General features: G+C 43.7%; 1 protein-coding gene across 1 annotated transcript; it reads left to right on the top strand.

The window, feature by feature from the left end:
• Nucleotides 1–6,748: 6,748 nt before the first annotated feature.
• MARVELD1 (MARVEL domain containing 1) lies at nt 6,749–8,475 on the top strand. Its single transcript, XM_073552850.1, has one exon. The coding sequence runs from the start codon at nt 6,937–6,939 to the stop codon at nt 7,429–7,431; it is 495 nt and encodes a 164-aa protein (XP_073408951.1). The 5' UTR covers nt 6,749–6,936; the 3' UTR covers nt 7,432–8,475.
• The last annotated feature ends 13,966 nt before the right edge of the window (nt 8,476–22,441 follow it).

Raw genomic sequence — 22,441 nt, 5'->3', positions numbered from 1 at the left:
TGGAGTTAGCTATAAAAGAGAGGGAAGGTGTAGGATTTCAGATCAGTCTGACAGAAGGTCAGTCTGGGGTGAGTCCCAGAGAAAGGAAGTCACTCAGACAGGAGTGAGGATCCCTGGAAGAGGGATAGAGGAAGAGAAGAGAAGAAGAAAGACGTAGACTGGAGACTACAGATTCCATAAGAGAGATAGAACAGATCGGAACGAAGGAGAATAAAAGGACGGTGGGAAGCCGGTTGAAGAAAGAGAGAGAACCCTTCCAGTCCAGAGCGCAAAGGCCGGGGCCCGGTCCCCGAGGTTGATTGGATCTTTATGTCCGGCAACAGACACCGGAGGAGTAGTGAGCCGCTAACGCCTTACTCCCATCATAGACTTGGGACACAACAGCAACTGAATAGAGAGCCGGGACGCAGTGAGGAGTCCCCGAAGCAGGCTATAGCTGTCTGTCATACAAGTAGAGACTAGGAACACCTAGAGAGAGGCATTCCAGGGTAACTAAGTACTGGAGTGCTTCGCACCTAAAGGCGCATTGGAGGAGTCGTTCAGTAAGGTACATATTGGCGGAGTGTGGAGGGGAGAATCCTATTCTGCCTGGAGGTTGGCTGGGGCCCTGACCTGAAGAACACAGTGCGGAGGCAGGCAGGTGTGTGAACTGCAAACAGTCAGTAAAGCTTTGGAACTGCATACTCTGGTGTCCTCCAGTTATTCCAGCACCGCTACACCTGGGTACCAGCATCCATACCATTCTGCGCCTCTCCTCATCCATTGCACCTGCACTGCCCTGGGACTACAGCTCCACCTGTGGGGAGCTACACCATCTTTGCTGCACCACACCATCAGTCCCAGTGGATCTGCATGCAGTGTTGGCTCAACATCTCACTTGCCAAACACCATGGGTGGCGTCACGAACTATCCAAATAAACTATTACACCATTAACATCACCGCCATTGATATTGGGCGCCCAGGGCCACGGACCGGGTCACCGCTGCTGTGACACACATTCCCCCTGACACCGGCCCGGTACCGAGTACCCCACTGCCCTGGGTGTGAGGGGAGACCCAATTTTGGCGTCACGAACAAAATTAGGGGGGTCGACTTATACTCGGATCGACTTATACTCGAGTATATACGGTATATTCAGCTCACCTTTTTTATTTGTCACGTTGGAGGCAGTTCTTTGCTGAAGGTGCTAGGAAATGTCACAAGCTGACATAAATACAAGGATCCAAATATTCCAGCACATATTCTTACTTGAAAATAGAATCTTTATTGAGAAATCTTCATTAAAAATCCAAAAGCAGGATACAGGTTAAAAAACCATGGTGAAGACAGACACCATGGTTTTTTAACCTGTATCCCGCTTTTGGATTTTTAATGAAGATTTCTCAATAAAGATTCTATTTTCAAGTAAGAAGATGTGCTGGAATATTTGGATGTGTCAGACCCTGTATACACCATACACTACACTCTATATACCGCACACAATGTGTATGACCCTGTATACACCATACCCTACACTCTATATACCGCACACAATGTGTATGACCCTGTATACACCATACACTACACTCTATATACCGCACACAATGTGTATGACCCTGTATACACCATACACTCCACTCTATATACCGCACACAATGTGTATGACCCTGTATACACCATACACTACACTCTATATACCGCACACAATGTGTATGACCCTGTATACACCATACACTACACTCTATATACCGCACACAATGTGTATGACCCTGTATACACCATACACTACACTCTATATACCGCACACAATGTGTATGACCCTGTATACACCATACCCTACACTCTATATACTGCACACAATGTGTATGACCCTGTATACACCATACACTACACTCTATATACCGCACACAATGTGTATGACCCTGTATACACCATACACTACACTCTATATACCGCACACAATGTGTATGACCCTGTATACACCATACACTACACTCTATATACCGCACACAATGTGTATGACCCTGTATACACCATACACTACACTCTATATACCGCACACAATGTGTATGACCCTGTATACACCATACACTACACTCTATATACCGCACACAATGTGTATGACCCTGTATACACCATACCCTACACTCTATATACTGCACACAATGTGTATGACCCTGTATACACCATACACTACACTCTATATACCGCACACAATGTGTATGACCCTGTATACACCATACACTACACTCTATATACCGCACACAATGTGTATGACCCTGTATACACCATACACTACACTCTATATACCGCACACAATGTGTATGACCCTGTATACACCATACCCTACACTCTATATACTGCACACAATGTGTATGACCCTGTATACACCATACACTACACTCTATATACCGCACACAATGTGTATGACCCTGTATACACCATACACTACACTCTATATACCGCACACAATGTGTATGACCCTGTATACACCATACACTACACTCTATATACCGCACACAATGTGTATGACCCTGTATACACCATACACTACACTCTATATACCGCACACAATGTGTATGACCCTGTATACACCATACACTCCACTCTATATACCGCACACAATGTGTGTGACCCTGTATACACCATACTCTACACTCTATATACCGCACACAATGTGTGTGACCCTGTATACACCATACACTACACTCTATATACCGCACACAATGTGTATGACCCTGTATACACCATACACTACACTCTATATACCGCACACAATGTGTATGACCCTGTATACACCATACACTCCACTCTATATACCGCACACAATGTGTGTGACCCTGTATACACCATACTCTACACTCTATATACCGCACACAATGTGTGTGACCCTGTATACACCATACACTACACTCTATATACCGCACACAATGTGTGTGACCCTGTATACACCATACTCTACACTCTATATACCGCACACAATGTGTGTGACCCTGTATACACCATACGCTACACTCTATATACCGCACACAATGTGTATGACCCTGTATACACCATACTCTACACTCTATATACCGCACACAATGTGTATGACCCTGTATACACCATACTCTACACTCTATATACCGCACACAATGTGTATGACCCTGTATACACCATATTACACTAAATAATGTATATAACACTACACCTCCTCCTCCTAGCACAGGCTCCGTGCAAACTATGTGCCGTCCTGTTGGGGGCAGTAGTCCCAGCCCGGGCCGCACCGTCTCTGTCCAGTTCATACCACAGTTACCTTATCACAGTACCGCCCCACCAGACTGCTTCATCCGCCAGTGCGGACTGGTAACCACATCCACCTTGTCCGGGAAAGGAGCCAATCTTCACTCTCCATACAGGGCAGATAATGCGCAGCTCCACAGGCGGCCGGTGGCTACCAGGATGGGAACAAACCCGCGATCACACAGTGAACCCGGAGGGTTCAGAGGCGTCCTTACGTAGCACGCTGTACATGACACGCCTCTGAAACCTGTCTGAACCCCGGCCGGATCCAATCCCAGCACCACGCGGTCTCAACCTGCTCTGCAGTGAGTCCCGCCCCACTGTCAGCTGTGTGTGGCTCTCCACTACCGCGGCCCGGAGGTGTTCTTTCATTGTGCGCCCCTGCTTCTAGGGGTAGTGGGGGCAGCTGCCCCCCCTGCCCCACGGTGGGTACGCCCATGGCCATAAGTGATGCCTATGATATAAACATTAGCTACTACATTTGCATTGAGCCAATGAACAGAACTCAAAATGGAATTCACCAGTAATCCTGTCAATCACTTGTCTTGTCATTTTCAGCAGTAATAAGTAAAGTAGAAAATTGTGGCTTGATATCGATATAGGATGCTACTGAGAGTATGAAACATGTGGAAAGTGGACTTCATTTTCCCACCCTCCCCCCAGAGTCACTTATTAATGAAGCATGGATTCCACCAGCTATTCATTAACTCCACTTTCGGTGCACAGGATATTTGATGATATTTGCAGTGTGTTCAGTAGGGAGGAGAGAAATTAATATTCAGAAATAGAAATGTACTGTATGTATGCATTCTATGTGTATATACAGTATCTATTCTTTCGTTTGTGTTTTAACCTGTCATTGGGCTCCATTATATGTCCATTCTGCAAGCCGGCGAGAAAATCTCGGCATACAGATGCCATACGGATGCTTACATGTGCAAAAATCGCATCCTAGCCTTGCCAACCGATGACATATGGATCACTGTTCAGGGAACATTCCTGCGTATTACGACCGTAAAATACAGACCGTATATTATACGTTGTGTCTGACTCCGGCCTTAATCTGGGCATCGAAGTCTGTAATCAGATTGTGAAACACAGAGGTGTGACTCTGGCCATACCCATAGATTAGGGTTCTGAGTACCCCCCCACCGATTAAAACTTCTGTAACACTTAATCTCAATCAATATATTTATTTTGTTATATTATTATAACATGTATACAGAAAAGTTACCATGTAGCATTTTGGCTCTGTAAACACTGTAGGGAAATCTGAAGTGCATCTTCTTTAAAAAATTATGCTTATTTATACAGCGCCATTATATTCAGCAGTGGTTAAAAGACATGGTCATCACTGTCCCCATTGGGGTTCACAATCTAAATTCCCTATCAGTATGTTTTTGGAGTGTGGGAGGAAACTGGAGAATCCAAAATAAACCCACGCAAACACTGGGAGAACATAAAAACTGGTGCAGCTTAGCCACTTACCTCTACTTGATAAATTTGCATGATAGAGATTTTCAATTGTCAGCATAAATCTTTTAACCCCTTAATGACCCATGACTTATAGGTACGTCATAGGTTGCCTCCTCCTGTTTGATGCAGGCTCCAATGAAGAGCCCGCAACTTTTCCAGCATGTCAGTTGATTTCATCAGCTGACATGTGCCCCTAACATTTCATCAGCTGACATGTGCCCCTAACATTTCATCAGCTGACATGTGCCCCTAACATTTCATCAGCTGACATGTGCCCCTAACATTTCATCAGCTGACATGTGCCCCTAACATTTCATCAGCTGACATGTGCCCCTAATAGCTGCGGGTGGATGCGCAATCCACCCGCAGCTGATAACATGTTAAATGCAGCTGTCAATCTCTGACAGCAGCATTTAACATAATCGTGCTGGAAGCTCGTCATTAGCTCCGCCACATGACAGCAGTTCGCCGATGGGTTGTCATGACAATCCGGGGTCTGCAGGAGACCGCTGTGGTTGTCATAGCCGAACTGCTATCAGCGCCGCCCCGTGGACGGCACTCATAACAGATGAGGATTTTAGCTACACATAACAGGGCCGAAGCCTTGCTATGTGTAGCACAGGCGATCGGATGATCGCAGCTTCTAGTCTCCCATGGATACAATTGAAGGCAGTAAAAAGTAAAAAAAAGTTTTGAAAAATATGAACTTTTTTTTAAAATATACAAGTGCAAATCACCCCCCTTTTGCTCCATCATTCAAAATAAAACAATAAAAAAACACATATTTGGTCTCGCCGCCTTCAGAAACGCCCTCTCTATCAATATATAAAAATAATTAATCCAATCAGTAAACGACGTAAAGAGATATAAAATCAAACCGCCAGAATTACTTTTTTTTGTTGGTCAAAACGCAATAACAGGAGATCAGAACATCATATCTATCCCAAAATGGTTACAAACTTTGGGGTTTTTTTCACTACTTAAATAAAAAAAACCAAAAACCTAACTATACCTTGTTGGTATCTACAAACTCGTAATGTCCTGGAGAATCATTATGGCAGGTCAGTCTTACCTTAGAATTCAGTGAATATGGTAAATGAAAAAACAACAAACAATTGTGGAATTACACTTTTTTTTTGCAGTTTCACCGCACTTTGGATTTTTTCCTGCTTTCCAGTACACTATATGATAAAACCAATGGTGTCATTCAAAATTACAACTCGTTCTGCAAAAAAAAAACAAAAAAAAAACAAGCACTCACATGACAGTATGGACAGAAAAATAAAAAAGTTTGGGCTCTGGGAAGAAGGAAAGCAAAAAACAAAAACTCAAAAACGGAAAAACCCAAGTTGGTAAAGGGGTTAACGCTGTGGACTTTTTTTTTTTTTTACTTTGAAAGCATTTTTGCAACATGCAATCTATGACATATGTTGCCCAAACTGTTAGGGTATGTGCACACGCTGCGGAATCCGCTGCGGATTCATCCGCGCGGGTTTTGCAAAATCCGCAGATAAATCCGCAGGTCAAAAGACCTGCGGTTTATCTGCGGATTAGCCTGCGGTTTTGCCCCTGTGGTTTCACCTTCTCCACAATGGTGGAGATAGGAAACCGCTGCGGATTGACATGTCAATTCTTTCTGCGGTTTCAAAACCGCAGGAAAACCGCGCTGAAAAATCCAGCGTTTTTTTTTCCCATTCATTTGAATGGTACTGTACACCGCAGCTAAAACTGCTGCGGGTCCTCAGCGGCCAAATCCACTGCAGAACCGCAGCAGAATCCGCAGCGTGTGCACACAGCCTAGAGGTCCAATCTCTGAAATAATTGCAGCTACTCTTTAGGGGAGGCCAAAAAAAAAAAAAATCATTATTTGGTAACTTGACAGCTTTAAAGCAAAATTGTGCCTCCTGTGTAGCAGTGAATAGCACTGATTCTCATCCCACATCCGCATGGTGAGGAAAGGGTGTGTAACACTCTACAACCACTGCATCCAGATGTTGAAGTCCAGGGGAAGTTGCATGTACGGTGATGTCAGCAGAGGAAGAAGAGGCATTAGGTTACATGATGGGACTGCCCACACCCCACATCTGAACAAGCTGCACACCAGACAAGGCTCCTCTCTGGCACACACTGGGGCACTGATTCTGCATAGCTGCTCCTGGGATTAAAAAAAAAAGGCTTGTGCCCAGTCCACAGCTGCAATGTCTGCCCAGGCGACCAGGAGCTCCTTGAGTGCCAACAAGACTTTCCTGAAAAGTTTCCCTGGGGTGCTGAGAGTTCTGCAACTGGTCATGGGGGCTGCCTTGTGGATTACCATCGCCTCCAGCTCTTACAGTGGTGGGATCCACTTCGCCCTGTTTGTGGCTGTCTTCTTCTGGCTCCTCACCCTGCTCTTGTACTTCCTCACTCTGCTGGACAAGCAGGATTTAGTGGCACTCCTAGGGGGTCAACGCTGGCTGCTCACCAACCTCGTCTATGATGTCCTGGCCACAATTTTGCACATTGCTGCCACCATTGTTATGGCCAACTACACAGACCAGAATTCCTACTGCACCTTGGATGAGTACCAGCATCGATGCCCATATAACACCTATTTAACAGCCTCTATATTCGCCAGCCTGTGCAGCCTCCTGTATCTGCTCACTACAGTCTGCTTCTGCTACAAGAAGTGCAAAGGAGAGCAAAGCGTTATATAAGGGGCAAAGTCATTGGATGCAAAGAAAGTGACAGTTTTTGGATGAATCCCTTGCACCAATCACTTCTTTTGTATCGGTTCTGACCATTGTTTTGTTGTTTTGTTTCTGTGTTGTATTTTAGGTCCATGTTTGCTTTTATAGTGGGGAAATGTTACATTATTACTTGTTCCTTTGTGCTGTTGTATGCCTTACCTTTTGAATATAACAAATGCACAAACCATCCAGTAACTCTTAATTTCCTGTTTTGGTTTGAGGTTTGTTTTTTTTCCCCCTATGGGGTTGCACTGAAGGTACACTTTGTTTTAATTAAAGGGGACCTGACACTTTTTTTTCTCTTTTGGTAATATTGCAAAATTGTGAATTCCTTGTAGATTGATAGGGCTTATTTATTAGGTTGCATTCACACAACAGAGTTTTTATTTACGTTGCATGTTTTTGGAAAAAATGCAAGTCAATATTTTACTTGATGGGGGCAGAAAATCTGCAACATGAAAAGCTCATGGTGGGAACGTAGCCTTGGGGTGTAAGCCGTTGTGTTTTTGCAGGGAGGGAGAGATATGTTTTTTTTAAAGGGGATTTTTGTGCAAAGTCAAAGTAGAATCCTGCCATAAACCATCTACTATTTATTTCCGAAGGAAATTCACTGTAAATATATTTTACGCATATATTAGAAACCAGTGTCACGGGAATAAAAAGAAGACAATTCACTTATTGAAGTGGATTCTGCTCGTAAACCATGGCAGGTAACCACATGTGCATTATTCATGTGCCAACCTGATGATAATATGATGGTCAGACTTAGCTTTCTCTTGCAAATCCCTGATTTTTTTTTTTTAAACACATTTATACTTTGTGTGAATGCAGACTGATAATTCTGAGCTTCAGTCTTGAGACACTGCCAGCAGCCACTTCTTTCTTTTCTAAACATTCCCATAAAGAGACATAATACCGCCACACAGGGGAACACATACGATGGGTGCGGCATTTGCAGATACCTAGGAGAATTTTCATACCATACCTCATTAATAAAAGTGTATGAACGTTCCTTGCTCTCAAAATTACTGATGATTTCTTATTGACTAGAGTTAAGGCTCACTGTAATTACTGTCTTGCTATTGATAAGTTAGCTGTTAGATAGCAGAAAGCAAACTAGTGTACTATTATAGCACAAGGACCATCTCCTACTGTTGATATCCTCCCCTGAGGGCCCTGTACGATAGTATTCTCCGTCTCTGATTACATATTCTTGGGGTGCCATCAGACGGCTATATAAATCAGTGCAATATCGGCACACAGTGTAAGGACAGGCCAGCGGCTCTCCCGATCAGAGAGTGTTTCTGTGTGCCCTAAACCTGCAGGTTATCTGCATGCCACCAATGGCACCGAGAATAGGGCCATAATTCGGCTTGCGATGGAATCTGTGAAGAAAGAAACTCCATGTACATATTAAACATGGAGGTACGGGATAGGCCCACAGCAGGCTATGGGTGCTGCCATGTAAAGTGCCATGTAAAGTGCTGCGGAATATGTCGGCGCTATAAAAATAAAATTTATTATTATTATATTATTATTGATGTTCTATACAATATGGATCCTGACTAGAACCATCTGCATGTGATCGAAGCCTCAAATTATTTTCAAGAAACCTTTATACAAAAAGTGATTGTATTTCTCTTAGACAGTGTCGACTGGTGGAACTCCAACTACTGATTTCTAGAATAAATTATCTGCAGCATAAGGAAAGCAACACATTATTGTCACGGGTTTACTGTGACAGAGAGGAGCCAGAAGACCGCAGCGTCTGATTTCTCCTACTCCTGCACTGTTTAGAAGCTCTTCACCTTCTTATTAAACGGTGCAGGTTTCTTTTAGCAGTGCAGGCGTTAATATGCTTATTTGAGAGCTCTTGGAAGCTTTCCTGCATTAAGGCTCTCAGCTGCTCGCTGTTCGCCACTCCCATCTCCTATATATTCTGGGCCCTGGCAATCACTCATTGCCAGAGATTGCTTCATGCTGTATGGTTAGGAGATGGTGGTTTGTTGTTGTTGTTGTTTGAGAAGGTGTTTGGTGGATTTATCTAAGACTGTAACTAGGTTTTGGGTGTATGATAATTCCCCTCCTTTTCCTACTTTGGTTTTACGCCATCCTCCACTCCCCGTTGTTTACCTCTGTTGTTTGTGTAAAATTGTATGATTGTTATTTTGCTTTAGCCCTGTTTATATTACCTTGCTAGTTTGATTGGTGTTTTATAGTACAGTACTACGCCCCTCTTCCCTTGGTGGGGGAAGAGTACAGACTGAGGGTGGATTCAGGAGCTAAAGCAAGATTTCTGGCCCTGGCATCTTCACCATCAGAAGTAATTTGGGGAACATGGCGAGCTAGGGCGTCCCTAGCTTTATGGACAGGGAAGGAGCCCCTGGTCCCAAGGCACCCGACAACAGAATAGTGACAATTACATGCAGTGGCTGGGCCATGCAAATATTGGACATTCATTAAATATCCTAAAGATAAACTATAAATGTTTCCCAGTTCTTACTAGACCGGCACCATAAAAGAAGCAGTGTAGGTCTAGTGCTAGTTTTTATTTATAAAATTATCAGAGATTGACCGTCACTTCCAAATAGAACAGGTGTGTACAGGTGCATAATAAGAGTAACTATCTCCATATATAACAAATGAAAATTGGAATTGCATAACTGCTCTAGAAAATAGGAAGAAACAAAGCTAATTAGCACATAAATTGGCAAATTTATGCGTGCCCAGCAGCCATGACAAGGCGATCTTCTTTCCTGGGAGCCTAATCTAATGTGATTGCTCTCCTGTGCTGAGAGCCTACATTTATATGGGTAGGTAGGATCCCGCTGTGATTAAAACCGTCATAGGTTGATAGGTGGAGTGCTCGGTCAGAGAGCCTATGTATAAAATGATCAGAGACTGACCGTCAGTTCCAAACAGAGAAGAGGTGTGAACAGGTGCATACTAAGAGTAGCCATCTCCTTATATATAGAATCCTACCATATACATATAGGCTATCAGCCCAGGAGAGGAATCACATTAGGCTAGGTCCCGAGCAAAGAGAATCACCTTGTTGTGGCTGCTGGACCAATTTATGCGCTAAGTATCTTAATTTTTCCTATTTTCTAGAGCAGTAATGTAATTCCAATTGCATGTTTGCAGGCTATAGTATTACAGAGTGCAACTTTATTAGTGATAGTTTTTAGTTGCACAGTATTGGGATCCATTGCATATTTGCAAACTGTTGTTGATGTAAATATATTAAACAGGAGAAGATAGGTTATTGAGTGTTAGGTTATTGTAAGCAGCTGATAATACAAGGTGTTTATTGTATTTTCCTTAGTAGGTTACTCACTACGGATGTTATGCAACTTTGCAAGACATTAATCAAAAAATTTCTGCATGAGGTGCTTAATTACACATGCACCTCCCTGCAGCCAACACCATAGCGAGCCAGCGGGATACATCCAACTAAGGATCAGCTTGGGGACCAAAGGAGAAAAAAACAAATTGTACTTTGCTGTAATTGTAACGGTATAAAGCCAGTATGAGGAGACTGATTAATGGCAGATTAGTGCAACTGTAATGTGGATGCATGTCACATGCCGACAAAGGTCTAATGGCCATAGATCCCTGCGAAGCTGTTTTTGTAGACCTTGTGTCCGCAAAAAATCACGGAGACATGTCCTTTTTTTTTTGTTGTTCTTTTTGGATCAAAATTACCCACACAAGTCTATGGATCCATGCATAAACATGGACAGCCCACGAATGGCATCAGTGTACAGTCCGTGACTGACATTGCAATGAACGGGAGAAGTTTTGTGATTTATTTACTCTTTATTTATTTTTTTATAGGTGAAAATCATTGATGAAACATTGATGGTAAAAACTGACACACAGATGAAACTCGCATTCAAAACGCTGATGAAATTAGGACCATTTTTGCGTACGTGAAAAATCATGGATGTATGAATAAATCGAAAGGCTGAGTTCAGACAAGTGTTCATTTTGCAACCTGGGAAAAAAACCATACAACGTCTCCTGTTAAAACCCCATACGTATGACAAAAATTATTGTTATTTTTTTTTACATCTGCAAAAAAAAAGGCCGAGTTCTCTATCTGTTGGTTGTTCTCAAGGGCTGCAGATCATCTCCTACTGAAGTAAACAGGACCTGAGCTGTAGCACCCATCTACTGTACAGTGTATGGAGCTGTGCTCTTCCGCCTCTGTTTACTTCTCCGTGGCTGAAAAACAGCTGATTGGTGGTGGTGCAATTTAAAGAAAAAAGTGGAGTAACCATCAACCACAAGACAAGGATGTGCAAAAAATAAAAACAAGCCTTTATTATCTCACATTTAAAAGAATATCAGACATTTATAACTACACACATGAGGTAAAATAGAAAAAGTCGTCCAGATAGAAAGCGAGGGATCGCCCCTACATATAAGGTGACAAAAGGTCAAAGAACCACAAGCATGAAATAGAAATCAATGTGATCAGGTCACCCAAGTGCCCAGGACTATGTCCCCATACAGGACACAAAGGTGCTACTTATAACATAATGCCAAAACATATATACAACAGCAAAATGTGGCTCCAAAAAGTATCTCAATCAATACCGGGATCATACCCGGAGACCATAATGCCCATGTCACTTACCCATAATGGGATTGTAGAGAAGGGGAGCTGCCTCGCTCGACCCCGACGTGCGTTTCGCCTCGGCTTTCTCAAGGGGAAGAAAGCCGAGGCAAAACGCGCGTCGGAGTCGAGCGAGGTATCTCCCCTTCTCTACAATCCCATTATGGGTAAGTGACATGGGCATTATGGTCTCCGGGTATGATCCCGGTATTGATTGAGATACTTTTTGGAGCCACATTTTTCTGTTGTATATATGTTTTGGCATTATGTTATAAGTAGCACCTTTGTGTCCTATATGGAGACATAGTCCTGGGATAGTTACACAGCACACTTGGGTGACCTGATCGCTTTGATTTCTACTTCATGCATGTGGTTCTTTGACCTTTAGTTATTTTATATGTAGGGGCGATCCCTCGCTTTATATCTGGACGACTTTTTCTATTTGACCTCATGTGTGTACTTATAAGTGTCTGATATTCTTTTAAATGTGAGATAATAAAGGCTTGTTTTTATTTTTTTCACATCCTTGTCTTGTGGTTGATGGTTATTCCACTTTTTTCTTTAAATTGCATGTTGCTGGGAGTACTCCACTATTATGTGATTAGTCCTTATTATTGGTGGGGGAACTACAATGGTTGTTTAAACTGGTTCCTGGCCACGTATGATAATTATGAAGGATTTGAACTTTTTTTCAATGATTGGTGGGGGTGTCTTGTGTTTGACTCACATTGATCTGACATTGATAACTAGAGATGACCGGATGAATTTGCAGAACTCGGTGGCTAGGCAGTGTTATGATCCAGCGTGGATCTGACAGATTAAATGGATAAGTGAACTTTTTTTCCTTTGGCTAGGTGCCAAAGTGATGTGATTGCCCCCGGTCGCCATTAGAATTATTACACGTGGTGTCGTTCATTCTAAGTTGCCCCGGTGGTGGTGAGCGGTAGTGCACTTTAGTTTCTTTGGTTTAGTGCATGTAATTATAAATCAGGTGTGAGGCTTTTTAAAAGAGTTCAGGTGTGTTTGATGACTGTTGGTGATATTGTGTGTTAGTCATTCACAAGGAAGCCTGGGTGGAGGAAGGAGCTGAACATGAGTCCTGCGCAGCCCAGCCAGAGGGGATGAGTGGCAGCTAGGTGGTCTGCAAGAAGGGCTGGCATGGCGTGGTGGAGTCACAGTTTATGGTGTCGGCAGGAAGTGCTTGCATGGCTTGGTGGAGTGACGACTATGGAGAGAGTTGCACTCAGCATGCGGGACTTGGTTGCTGAGAGCTGGACTCAAGCATGCTTGACTTTTTGGGCAGGAGCTGAACTCATCTTTGGGACTCTGTTACTGGACTTCTGCAATTGGTTGTGGACTCTGCTCCAAGGCTGCACTATGGTGAAGGATCCAGTTATGGTGATGGATCCGGGTGGAGGAGAAGATGCACACAGGTGGTGGGCTCTGTTGCTAGGAGCGTACGCAACAGAGCAAAGCTAAGTGGTGTTTCCCCTGTATTGTCATTTTCCCTCATGCGTGTTTAGTGCAGTGGTGGGATTAGTTCCCACACCGACCAATTCCCTAGTGAGGGTTTAGGTTCAGGGCGAGCTAGGGTTTTTAGGTTCCTGTGCGTCGCTCGGTGCGGAACCGGCATAGGGAACGTTAGGAGTGCAGGGACACTGGCTCAGGGGAGTACAGGAGGTCTCCACTTCCCCATTCCCTATTGCAGGGCCCACCATTGTTAATGTTACCGAGGTTCCCCCTTTATTATTTAAATTCGCCTTACTGGAGGCGGGGTTTCCAGATTTACGTGTAATACCTAAATTCGCCAGTTGGAGGCGGTGTATCCAGCTGCACGTCTTATTATTTAAATTCGCCCAACTGGAGGCGATGTATCCAGGGTCACGTGTGTCATGGGTTCGCCTTGCGGTACTCGCTGCGTCCAGACACACGTGACCGTGACAGGCAGGAGGTCTGCAAATTTCTTACCTTCCGGCGTTCCTGTCACAGCTTTTGATTAGCCACGGCTGACGAGACATGATCGGTGCCAGCCCTGACAAATCAAATGCCCCTCTGGGGATGCCGTAAGGTAAGAGATTCACCGCCAGGTACCACTGACCTGGACGCTGGACCGGAGACCTGCAAATTGGCCCACTCATCTCTGTTGATAATCTATCCCTTCCATAGGTCATCAATATATTAAAGTGAACCTGTCAGAAGCATTTTACTAAATATAGTATGGTCAGGCCCAGTGCCATATTGGCGCTGTCATACTGATTAACGTTGTAGATTTTCTTTAATCATGGAAGTTTCCTTGTATTCATATATTCTTCGTGCCTCGGGGTGGGCCTGTGAGCGAGACTCTTGGTAGGGTCTTCAGCTTTGTTCCATCTTCTCTGCCTCTTCTATATTTAAAATCTCGCTCCAGCGCTGTCCTAGATGTGGATCAAAATTCATGAAGACTTCCAAGAGTTCAATCTGCGCAAGGGCCGCCTTCGGCTAGGACAACACTGGCGCAAAATAAAAAGGAAAAGACACTCAGACAAGGCGGAGGGGACGGAACAAAGACCCTACCCACAGGCCCGCCCAGATGCGCGAAGATATGAATAGAAGGAAACTTCAAACACAGATTAAAGAAAATCTACAAAATGGATTTCTTCACCGGAGGTATCATTTTAATCAGTATGACAGTGGCAATATGGCCCTGTCTGTACTTTGCCTAGTAAATGCTGCTGACAGGTTCCCTTTAAGCCTGGACAGCCCCATTTAATAAGCTGCAGTTTTCTTAGTGGATGGGATGGAGGAAAAATAATATGCCTGCAATTCCAGCTTCATATCTGCTATATAAAAACCTGAAATGTAATATTTGGCCATAGTTTAGAGGAAAAGCTACTCATCGGTCGCCGGCAGAGTCCTATATACAGCCAGGACTTTGGGCAGATGGAGGAACAACTGTTCACAAATCTGTAGAACCTCATAAAATGTAAATGGCGCAGACCATTTATTCACTCACAATTATCCCTAATGGCTGCAGTATAATCGGTCAGTTCAGCAGGTGTAATATATGGGGGTCTATAGGTCACAGAGGGAGATCAATAGGCTTTATTGTATTATAGCGAGTGGTAACGTATATTTGGACGTGTTCTTCATCACAAAGGTTGTTCTCCTTTTTACATGGGAAATTTTGTAACACCCCTAAAGATGCATGTCCACTTAACCCCTTCTTGACAGAGCCATAAGTTGTTGTTTAGAATGACACCATTGACTTTACCAGAAAAATTAAAGTGGGGTGACATGGTAAAAAAAAGAAACGCCTTTCCGACATTGATTTTTGATTTTCATTTAACTGCTGTACATTCAATGAAGAGTAAAAATTGCCTGGTAATATGATTCTCCAGGTCAGTACAATTACGCTCATACCAAACTAACAATTTTTTTTTTATTTTAGAGTTACCGGTAAGTACTTTGCAAGAAAAAATTGGTTTGTTTCGCCATTTTTGACATAAGTAACTTTTTTGTTTTTCCATCGTTTTAGGCTGCTATGTGCAGGCTTTTTATTTGGGAGCTGACATTTTTATTAATACGTTTTTGGAGCATATATGAAGCTTTGATCACTATTTACTGCATTTTTTACTGAAGGTTTGATGACGGAATAAACAATTCCGGCATTTTTTTTTTTGTGAGTTTATCATATGAGTTTTATTTCCATGGATGGGACATTGATGGATGCTGTGATAATTATGTTTGTTCTTTCTTTTTTTTTTTTAATTTGGGAAAGGGGGTTTAGAGAAGTGTTTTCATACAACACCTTGGTGTTCTATCAATGATGTTACTGATGTTTGTCTGAAAAATATTCTGCCTCGCTAAATGCTGTTATGCTAATCATCAGCTCCCTTTGCAATTGATGACCAGTGATGTCCCAGATGTGCTCGATGGGAGACTAGTTTGGAGATGCTGCAGGCCATGGTAGCACGTTTAGACCAGACAAGCTTCTTAAGGCTATGTGCACACGCTGCGGTTTTTGCTGCGGTTCCGCTGCGGTTTTGGCCCTGCGGAACCGCAGCAGTTCCGCAGACATGGTACTTTACCATGTTAGCCTATGGGTTTTCAAAACAGCAGTGCTCACGCTGCGTTTTTTTCCGCAGCATGTCAATTATTTCTGCGGATTCTGTTGCGGTTTCACACCTTTAACGTAGTAGAGGTGTGAAACCGCAGGGCAAAACTGCAGACCAAGCCGCAGGAAAACCGCAGCAAAACTGCAGGTCACTTTACCTGCGGTTTTACCTGCGGTTCCGCGGGAAAAAACCCGCAGGTGAATCTGCAGTGTGTGCACATAGCCTAACAGTAGATTGAGCAACATGTAGCCTGATGTTGTCATATTGAAACACTGCTCCTCGGTAGTGATGAGCAAACCCCCCCGATGTTCTGGATCGGTGGGTTCACCTGAGTTTTTTTGTAAAGTTCGAGTTCGGGGCCGGAGATGACGCGAACTTGCGTCCAAACCCCGAACTCGGACTTTACAGATATGGGATGGGGCGGGGGTAGCTGTAAAAAAAACAAAAAAACCCAGAAAATTAATAATAAACATTATAATTATACTTACCTGTCCAGCGACGCGTCCTCCCGTCCCGCTGTCTCCCAGCCGCCGGTATTCACTGCACTTGACGTGACCGCACGAACACTGCCGGAAAAAGCCGAAGACTGCCGGGACAGGAGGACGCATCGCTGGACAGGTAAGTATAATTATAATGTTTATTATTAATTTTCTGGTTTTTTTTTTACAGCCGAACTGGACCCGAACTGTAACACAGGTTTCCCATGAAAACCCGTGTACGGGACCGTGTGACCAAACACTATGTGTTCAGTACGGTCCCGAACTTTACAGTTGGGGTTCGCCATCATCCCTACTCCTGGGACACTTTGGAGAAATGGTGCATATATACAGAGCTCTCAGACCGAGTGCCCTCAACTGCCCTATACACATGAATGTTCAGCTCAACTGAGTGTTCATGCTTTTTCAATGGGGACAATGTAGAAAGCCGCTACCAGACACCTCTGGTGGTGGCTTATATCCTGTAGATGGAGACTAAGGGGGTGACGTTTCTCTTTGTGGAGAGTGACAAGCCAAGCCTGGCATGTCAGAATGAGGAGACTTATAAGCCATGCATGCTCCTCTGGCAAATTAAATGTGCAAATTGTCTCTTCAGAGAGGAAGTTGTCTAGAACTCTAGTGCCACCAATTGGAAACAGCGATCCTAAAAGTCAATATTAACCCCCTTGTGCCTTGCAATATGACTTGGCATAAAAGCCAATCCAGAATCTCAATTTGCAGACACAGTGTTTCAGGGTATTTCCTCTCATCAGTACAAAGTATGAGATCTGATATGGCTAGGAAAGATGCCGACTTTTATTCCCCATTGACTTGCATTGGGGTCGGGTCCGACTTTTTTTGCCCTAGTCGGACCAGTTTCATCTGAAACAAATTCTGTTTCATGTAAACCGATCCGACCAGAGTCGCTCAACTCTAGTAGCATCACCATAAAAAGATGTGATTCATTCCTAATTTAAATTTCTGAATGGTATGAATCAGTCCTGCAGCAATGTGGTGACCGGCTGGCGTAGATTATTAAATTACGAGATTGGAATCTCTTTTTAAAGCAACAGTGTATTAAGATGCTCTGTGTAATTCCAGACAAAAAGAAACTGTCTGAAAGAAATGCATTGTGGAAATTTGCAAGAGATGCCAGAGACTGAAGCAAAGCATTTAGTAATAGTTGCTAATGGAAACATGCAAAAACATAATAACAAAATAGGAGTTGTATAAAAAAGTGGAGCTTTTATAAGAACTGCTACAGTAGATCTGGAGTTTTGTGATTAAAATAGTGTTTGTGTGGGCAGGGAGGGTTTTTTTTAAACTTTTTATAAGTTATCTAATTGGAGAGAACTACAGTCTACCTCTCCAAAGCTGAAAATAGCCGCACACATAGGACAATAGAGAGTTTAATCTTAGTTTCCTGAGTAAAAGCTGACTCTTTTAAAGCCTATGGACACCTCTGACATGGATAAAATGATTTTTATATAGAATAGTTGTTACTTATAAAATCGCACTAAGTTTCAGTCTGCAATCTTCAATTGTTCATTCATTTATTTGGTACCTCTAATGTGTAATATGCAGCCTGATCTGATTTTTCTGTCGTGGGAAAGTCACTCCCAGTAATACAGGCTGGATGTGAGCTGTGTGTGTTATCAGGGTGCTGCTTTCCTTATTAGCTCATATATCAGCACAGCTTTTATCTGGCACTAATTTTCACTTTGTTTGGATTGTTATGTTCTCTGCCCTCCCTGAGACTGTAGATACTTTCTTCTGTCGCCACATTGTGAAGATCTGTATACAACCTTTCCCCTTGCTGCTGCCTTACCAAGTAAGTGTGGAAAAATGTCCTGTCCCCCAACCAGTGCCATCTGCCTGTGCCAGGAGGCATCACTGCTCCAATTCATTTGTCGGCTCTGACAACAGTAAATGGCAGTGTGAATGTCTTTGTTGGGGGTGGGTTACATTCTCCACCAACCTAATCTAGGTGAAGGCACTGCTGACCGGCCAAATGCTAGCCAATCTGTCATTGTCCTGGAATCTATAGTTCGGACCTGACACCTCTTCCCTCAAATTGTTAAACTGCCAACAGCTACTCTGTGGACACAACCATGGGGCCTCCACGAGGGCTGTGGAGTTGGGGACGTGGAGTTGGAGTCGGTGTGCATTTTGGTTGAATCGGTATAAAATGGACCAACTCCTAAAATATAGAATAAATTGGGTTCAGTGCAGGATGTGCTGTAAATGTTTTCATACGAATTTTGGAAAGTTTTGAAATGTTCTATTCCTGATCTAAGGATCTATGCTTTTAGTTGAGATGATTCTGTGCTGCACTTTACTGTATGTACATGCTCCGTAGTGACCAGGGCTGTGGAGTCGAAGATCAGGGAAATTACGGAGTCAAAGATTTGGTTTATGGCCTCTACAGCAAAAAAGAGTTCTCTTTGGACCTGCTGCGTGGAGTAGAGCTTATGCCAAGATTTTCCAGGGTAGGTAGCCTTATGACAAATTTAGGAGGATGTTAAAAAATATTGGCCATGAGAGATATAAAGATAGTACAAACTCCCTGCCGATGTAAGTCATGCATATTTTATCCGCTCACACACTTGGTTTTTGAGCGTTATCACATTATGTCACAGACAGTTTACAGGATGGAATAATGGATATATTATATCCACCCCCCACTCCCCTGAGCATCCTGTCTTAAACAATCCCTCCCTTGTGAATTCTATATGAAGCCTTGGATACCCAAAGGCTATGGAGTCATTTCTGAACTGGTTACATTATCACAGTACTTAATAATAATAATAATAATAATTTTTATTTTTATATATCGCTAACATATTCCGCAGCGCTTTACAGTTTAACCCCTTCACGACCTTTGACGCCACGTAGGCGTCATGAAAAGTCGTGCCAAAACGACCCATGACGCCTATGTGGCGTCATGACTTTAAAGCCCCCCTGCGGGTCGGGTGACCGGGGTCACTGAAAGGTCACCCGACCCGCAGATACAGGGGGCTTTGTTCTTCGCCACAGGGGGCGTGGCTTCGCCCCCACGTGGCTACGATCGCTCTGATTGGCTGTTAAAAGTGAAACAGCCAATCAGAGCGATAGTAATATTTCATCAATGAAAATTGATGAAATATTACAATCCAGCCATGGCCGATGCTGCTGTAGCATCGGACATGGCTGGAAACACCGATTCCACCCCCCCACCGGCGATCGCCCCCCCCCGCAACTGAATGACAGCGGCGATCTGCCGCTGCTGTCATCATCTGCCCCCCTCCCATTCCCTCTGCTCCCCGCCAGCTTCCGATAACCCCCTCACCCCATCTCACCTCCCCCGGCACCTTCTAAGTCCCCCTGTCGCTCCCGGTGTCCGGCGGGTCCGGTTCATGGGCGCCGCCATCTTGAAAATTCGGGCGCCCGCCCGAATCTGCCGGCTGCAGATTCCATTCTTTCATTTTGATCACTCTCACAGTGATCAAAATGAAAGAAAAAGTAAATAAACCCCCCGATTATCACCCCCATAGGTAGGCACAACTAATAAAGTAAAGAAAATATTTTTATTTTTATTTTTCCATTAGGATTAGGGTTAGGGTTGAAAAGAAGGTTAGGGTTAGGGTTGAAAAGAGGGTTAGGGTTGAAAAGAGGGTTAGGGTTAGGGTTGGAAAGAGGGTTAGGGTTGGAAAGAGGGTTAGGGTTAGGGTTGGAAAGAGGGTTAGGGTTAGGGTTGGAAAGAGGGTTAGGGTTAGGATTGGAAAGAGGGTTAGGGTTGGAAAGAGGGTTAGGGTTGGAATTAGGGTTAGGGTTGGAATTAGGGTTAGGGTTGGAATTAGGGTTAGGGTTGGAATTAGGGTTAGAATTAGGGTTAGCGTTGGAATTAGGGTTAGGCTTGTGGTTAGGGATGTGTTAGGGTTAGGGCTGTGGTTAGGGGTGTGTTGGGGTTAGGGTTGGAGTTAGAATTGAGGGGTTTCCACTGTTTAGGCACATTAGGGGGTCTCCAAACGCGACATGGTGCAACCATTGATTCCAGCTAATTTTGCGTTCAAAAAGTCAAACGGTGCACCCTCCCTTCCAAGCCCTGACATGTGCCCAAACAGTGGTTTACCCCAACATATGGGGTATCAGCGTACTCAGGAAAAATTGCACAACAACTTTTGGGGACTAATTTCCCGTGTTACCCTTGGGAAAATAAAAAATTGGGGGCTAAAAAATTATTTTTGTGGAAAAAAATTATTTTTTCATTTTCACGTCTCTGCATTATAAACTTCTGTGAAGCACTTGGGGGTTCAAAGTGCTCACAACACATCTTACATACGTTCCTTGGAAGGTCTAGTTTCCAAAATGGGGTCACTTGTGGGGGGTTTCCACTGTTTAGGCACATCAGGGGCTCTGCAAACGTAATTACGACCGCAGACTATTCCATCAAAGTCTGCATTTCAAAACGTCACTACTTCCATTCCGAGCCCTGACGTGTGCCCAAACAATGGTTCCCCCCCACATATGGGGTACCAGCATACTCAGGACAAACTGGACAACAACTTTTGGGGTCCAATTTCTCCTGTTACCCTTGTGAAAATAAAAAATTGCGAGCTAAAAAATCATTTTTTTGAGGAAAATTTTTTTTTTTATTTTCATGGCTCTGCGTTATAATCTTCTGTGAAGCACTTGGGGGTTCAGTGTGCTCACTACACATCTAGGCAACTTCCTTATGGGGTATAGTTTCCAAAATGGGGTCACTTGTGGGGGTTTTCAACAGTTTAGGTACATCAAGGGCTCTGCAAATGTAACACGATGCCCGCAGACCATGCCATCAAAGTCAGCATTTCAAAATGTCACTACTTCCCTTCCGAGCCCTGGCGTGTGCCCAAACAGTGGTTCCCCCCCACATATGGGGTATCAGCGTACTCAGGACAAATTGTCCAACAACTTTTGGGGTCCAATTCATCCTGTTACTGTTGTGAAAAAAAATTGCGGGCTAAAAATCTTTTTTTTTTTGAGGAAAAAAAATGATTTTTTATTTTCATGGCTCTGCGTTATAAACTTCTGTGAAGCACTTGGGGGTTCAAGGTGCTCACCACACATCTAGATAAGTTCCTTGGGGGGTCTAGTTTCCAAAATGAGGTCACATGCCGGGGGTTTCTACTGTTTAGGCACACAGGGGCTCTGCAAATGTAACATGACACCCTCAGATCATGCCATCAAAGTCAGCATTTCAAAATGTCACTACCTCCCTGCTGAGCCCCGACGTGTGCCCAAACAGTGGTCCCCCCCCACATATGGGGTACCATTGTACTCAGGACTAACTGTACAACAACTTTTGGGGTCCAATTTATCCTGGTACCCCTGTGAAAATAAAAAATTGCGGACTAAAAATATTTTTTTAAAGAAAAAAAAATATTTTTTATTTTCACGGCTCTGCGTTATAAACTTCTATGAAGCACCTGGGGGTTCAAAGTGCTCACTATGCATCTAGATAAGTTCCTTAGGGGGTCTAGTTTCCATACTGGGGTCATTTGTGGGGGAGCTCCAAAGTTTAGGCACACAGGGGCTCTCCAAACACGACATGGTGTCCGCTAACGATTGGAGCTAATTTTCATTTCAAAAAGTCAAATGGCACTCCTTCCCTTCTGAGCCCTGCCGTGCGCCCAAACAGTGGTTCCCCCCCACATATGGGGTACCAGCGTACTCAGGACAAACTGGACAACAACTTTTGTGGTCCAATTTCTCCTGTTACCCTTGTGAAAATAAAAAATAGCATGCTAAAAAATCTTTTTTGAGGA

Source organism: Dendrobates tinctorius, unplaced genomic scaffold (assembly GCF_039654945.1).
Source record: "Dendrobates tinctorius isolate UK_male_01 unplaced genomic scaffold, ASM3965494v1 ptg000196l, whole genome shotgun sequence".
Taxonomy (NCBI): domain Eukaryota; kingdom Metazoa; phylum Chordata; class Amphibia; order Anura; family Dendrobatidae; genus Dendrobates; species Dendrobates tinctorius.
Note: the sequence above shows the minus strand (reverse complement) of the source record. Positions and strands in the feature narration are given on the sequence as shown.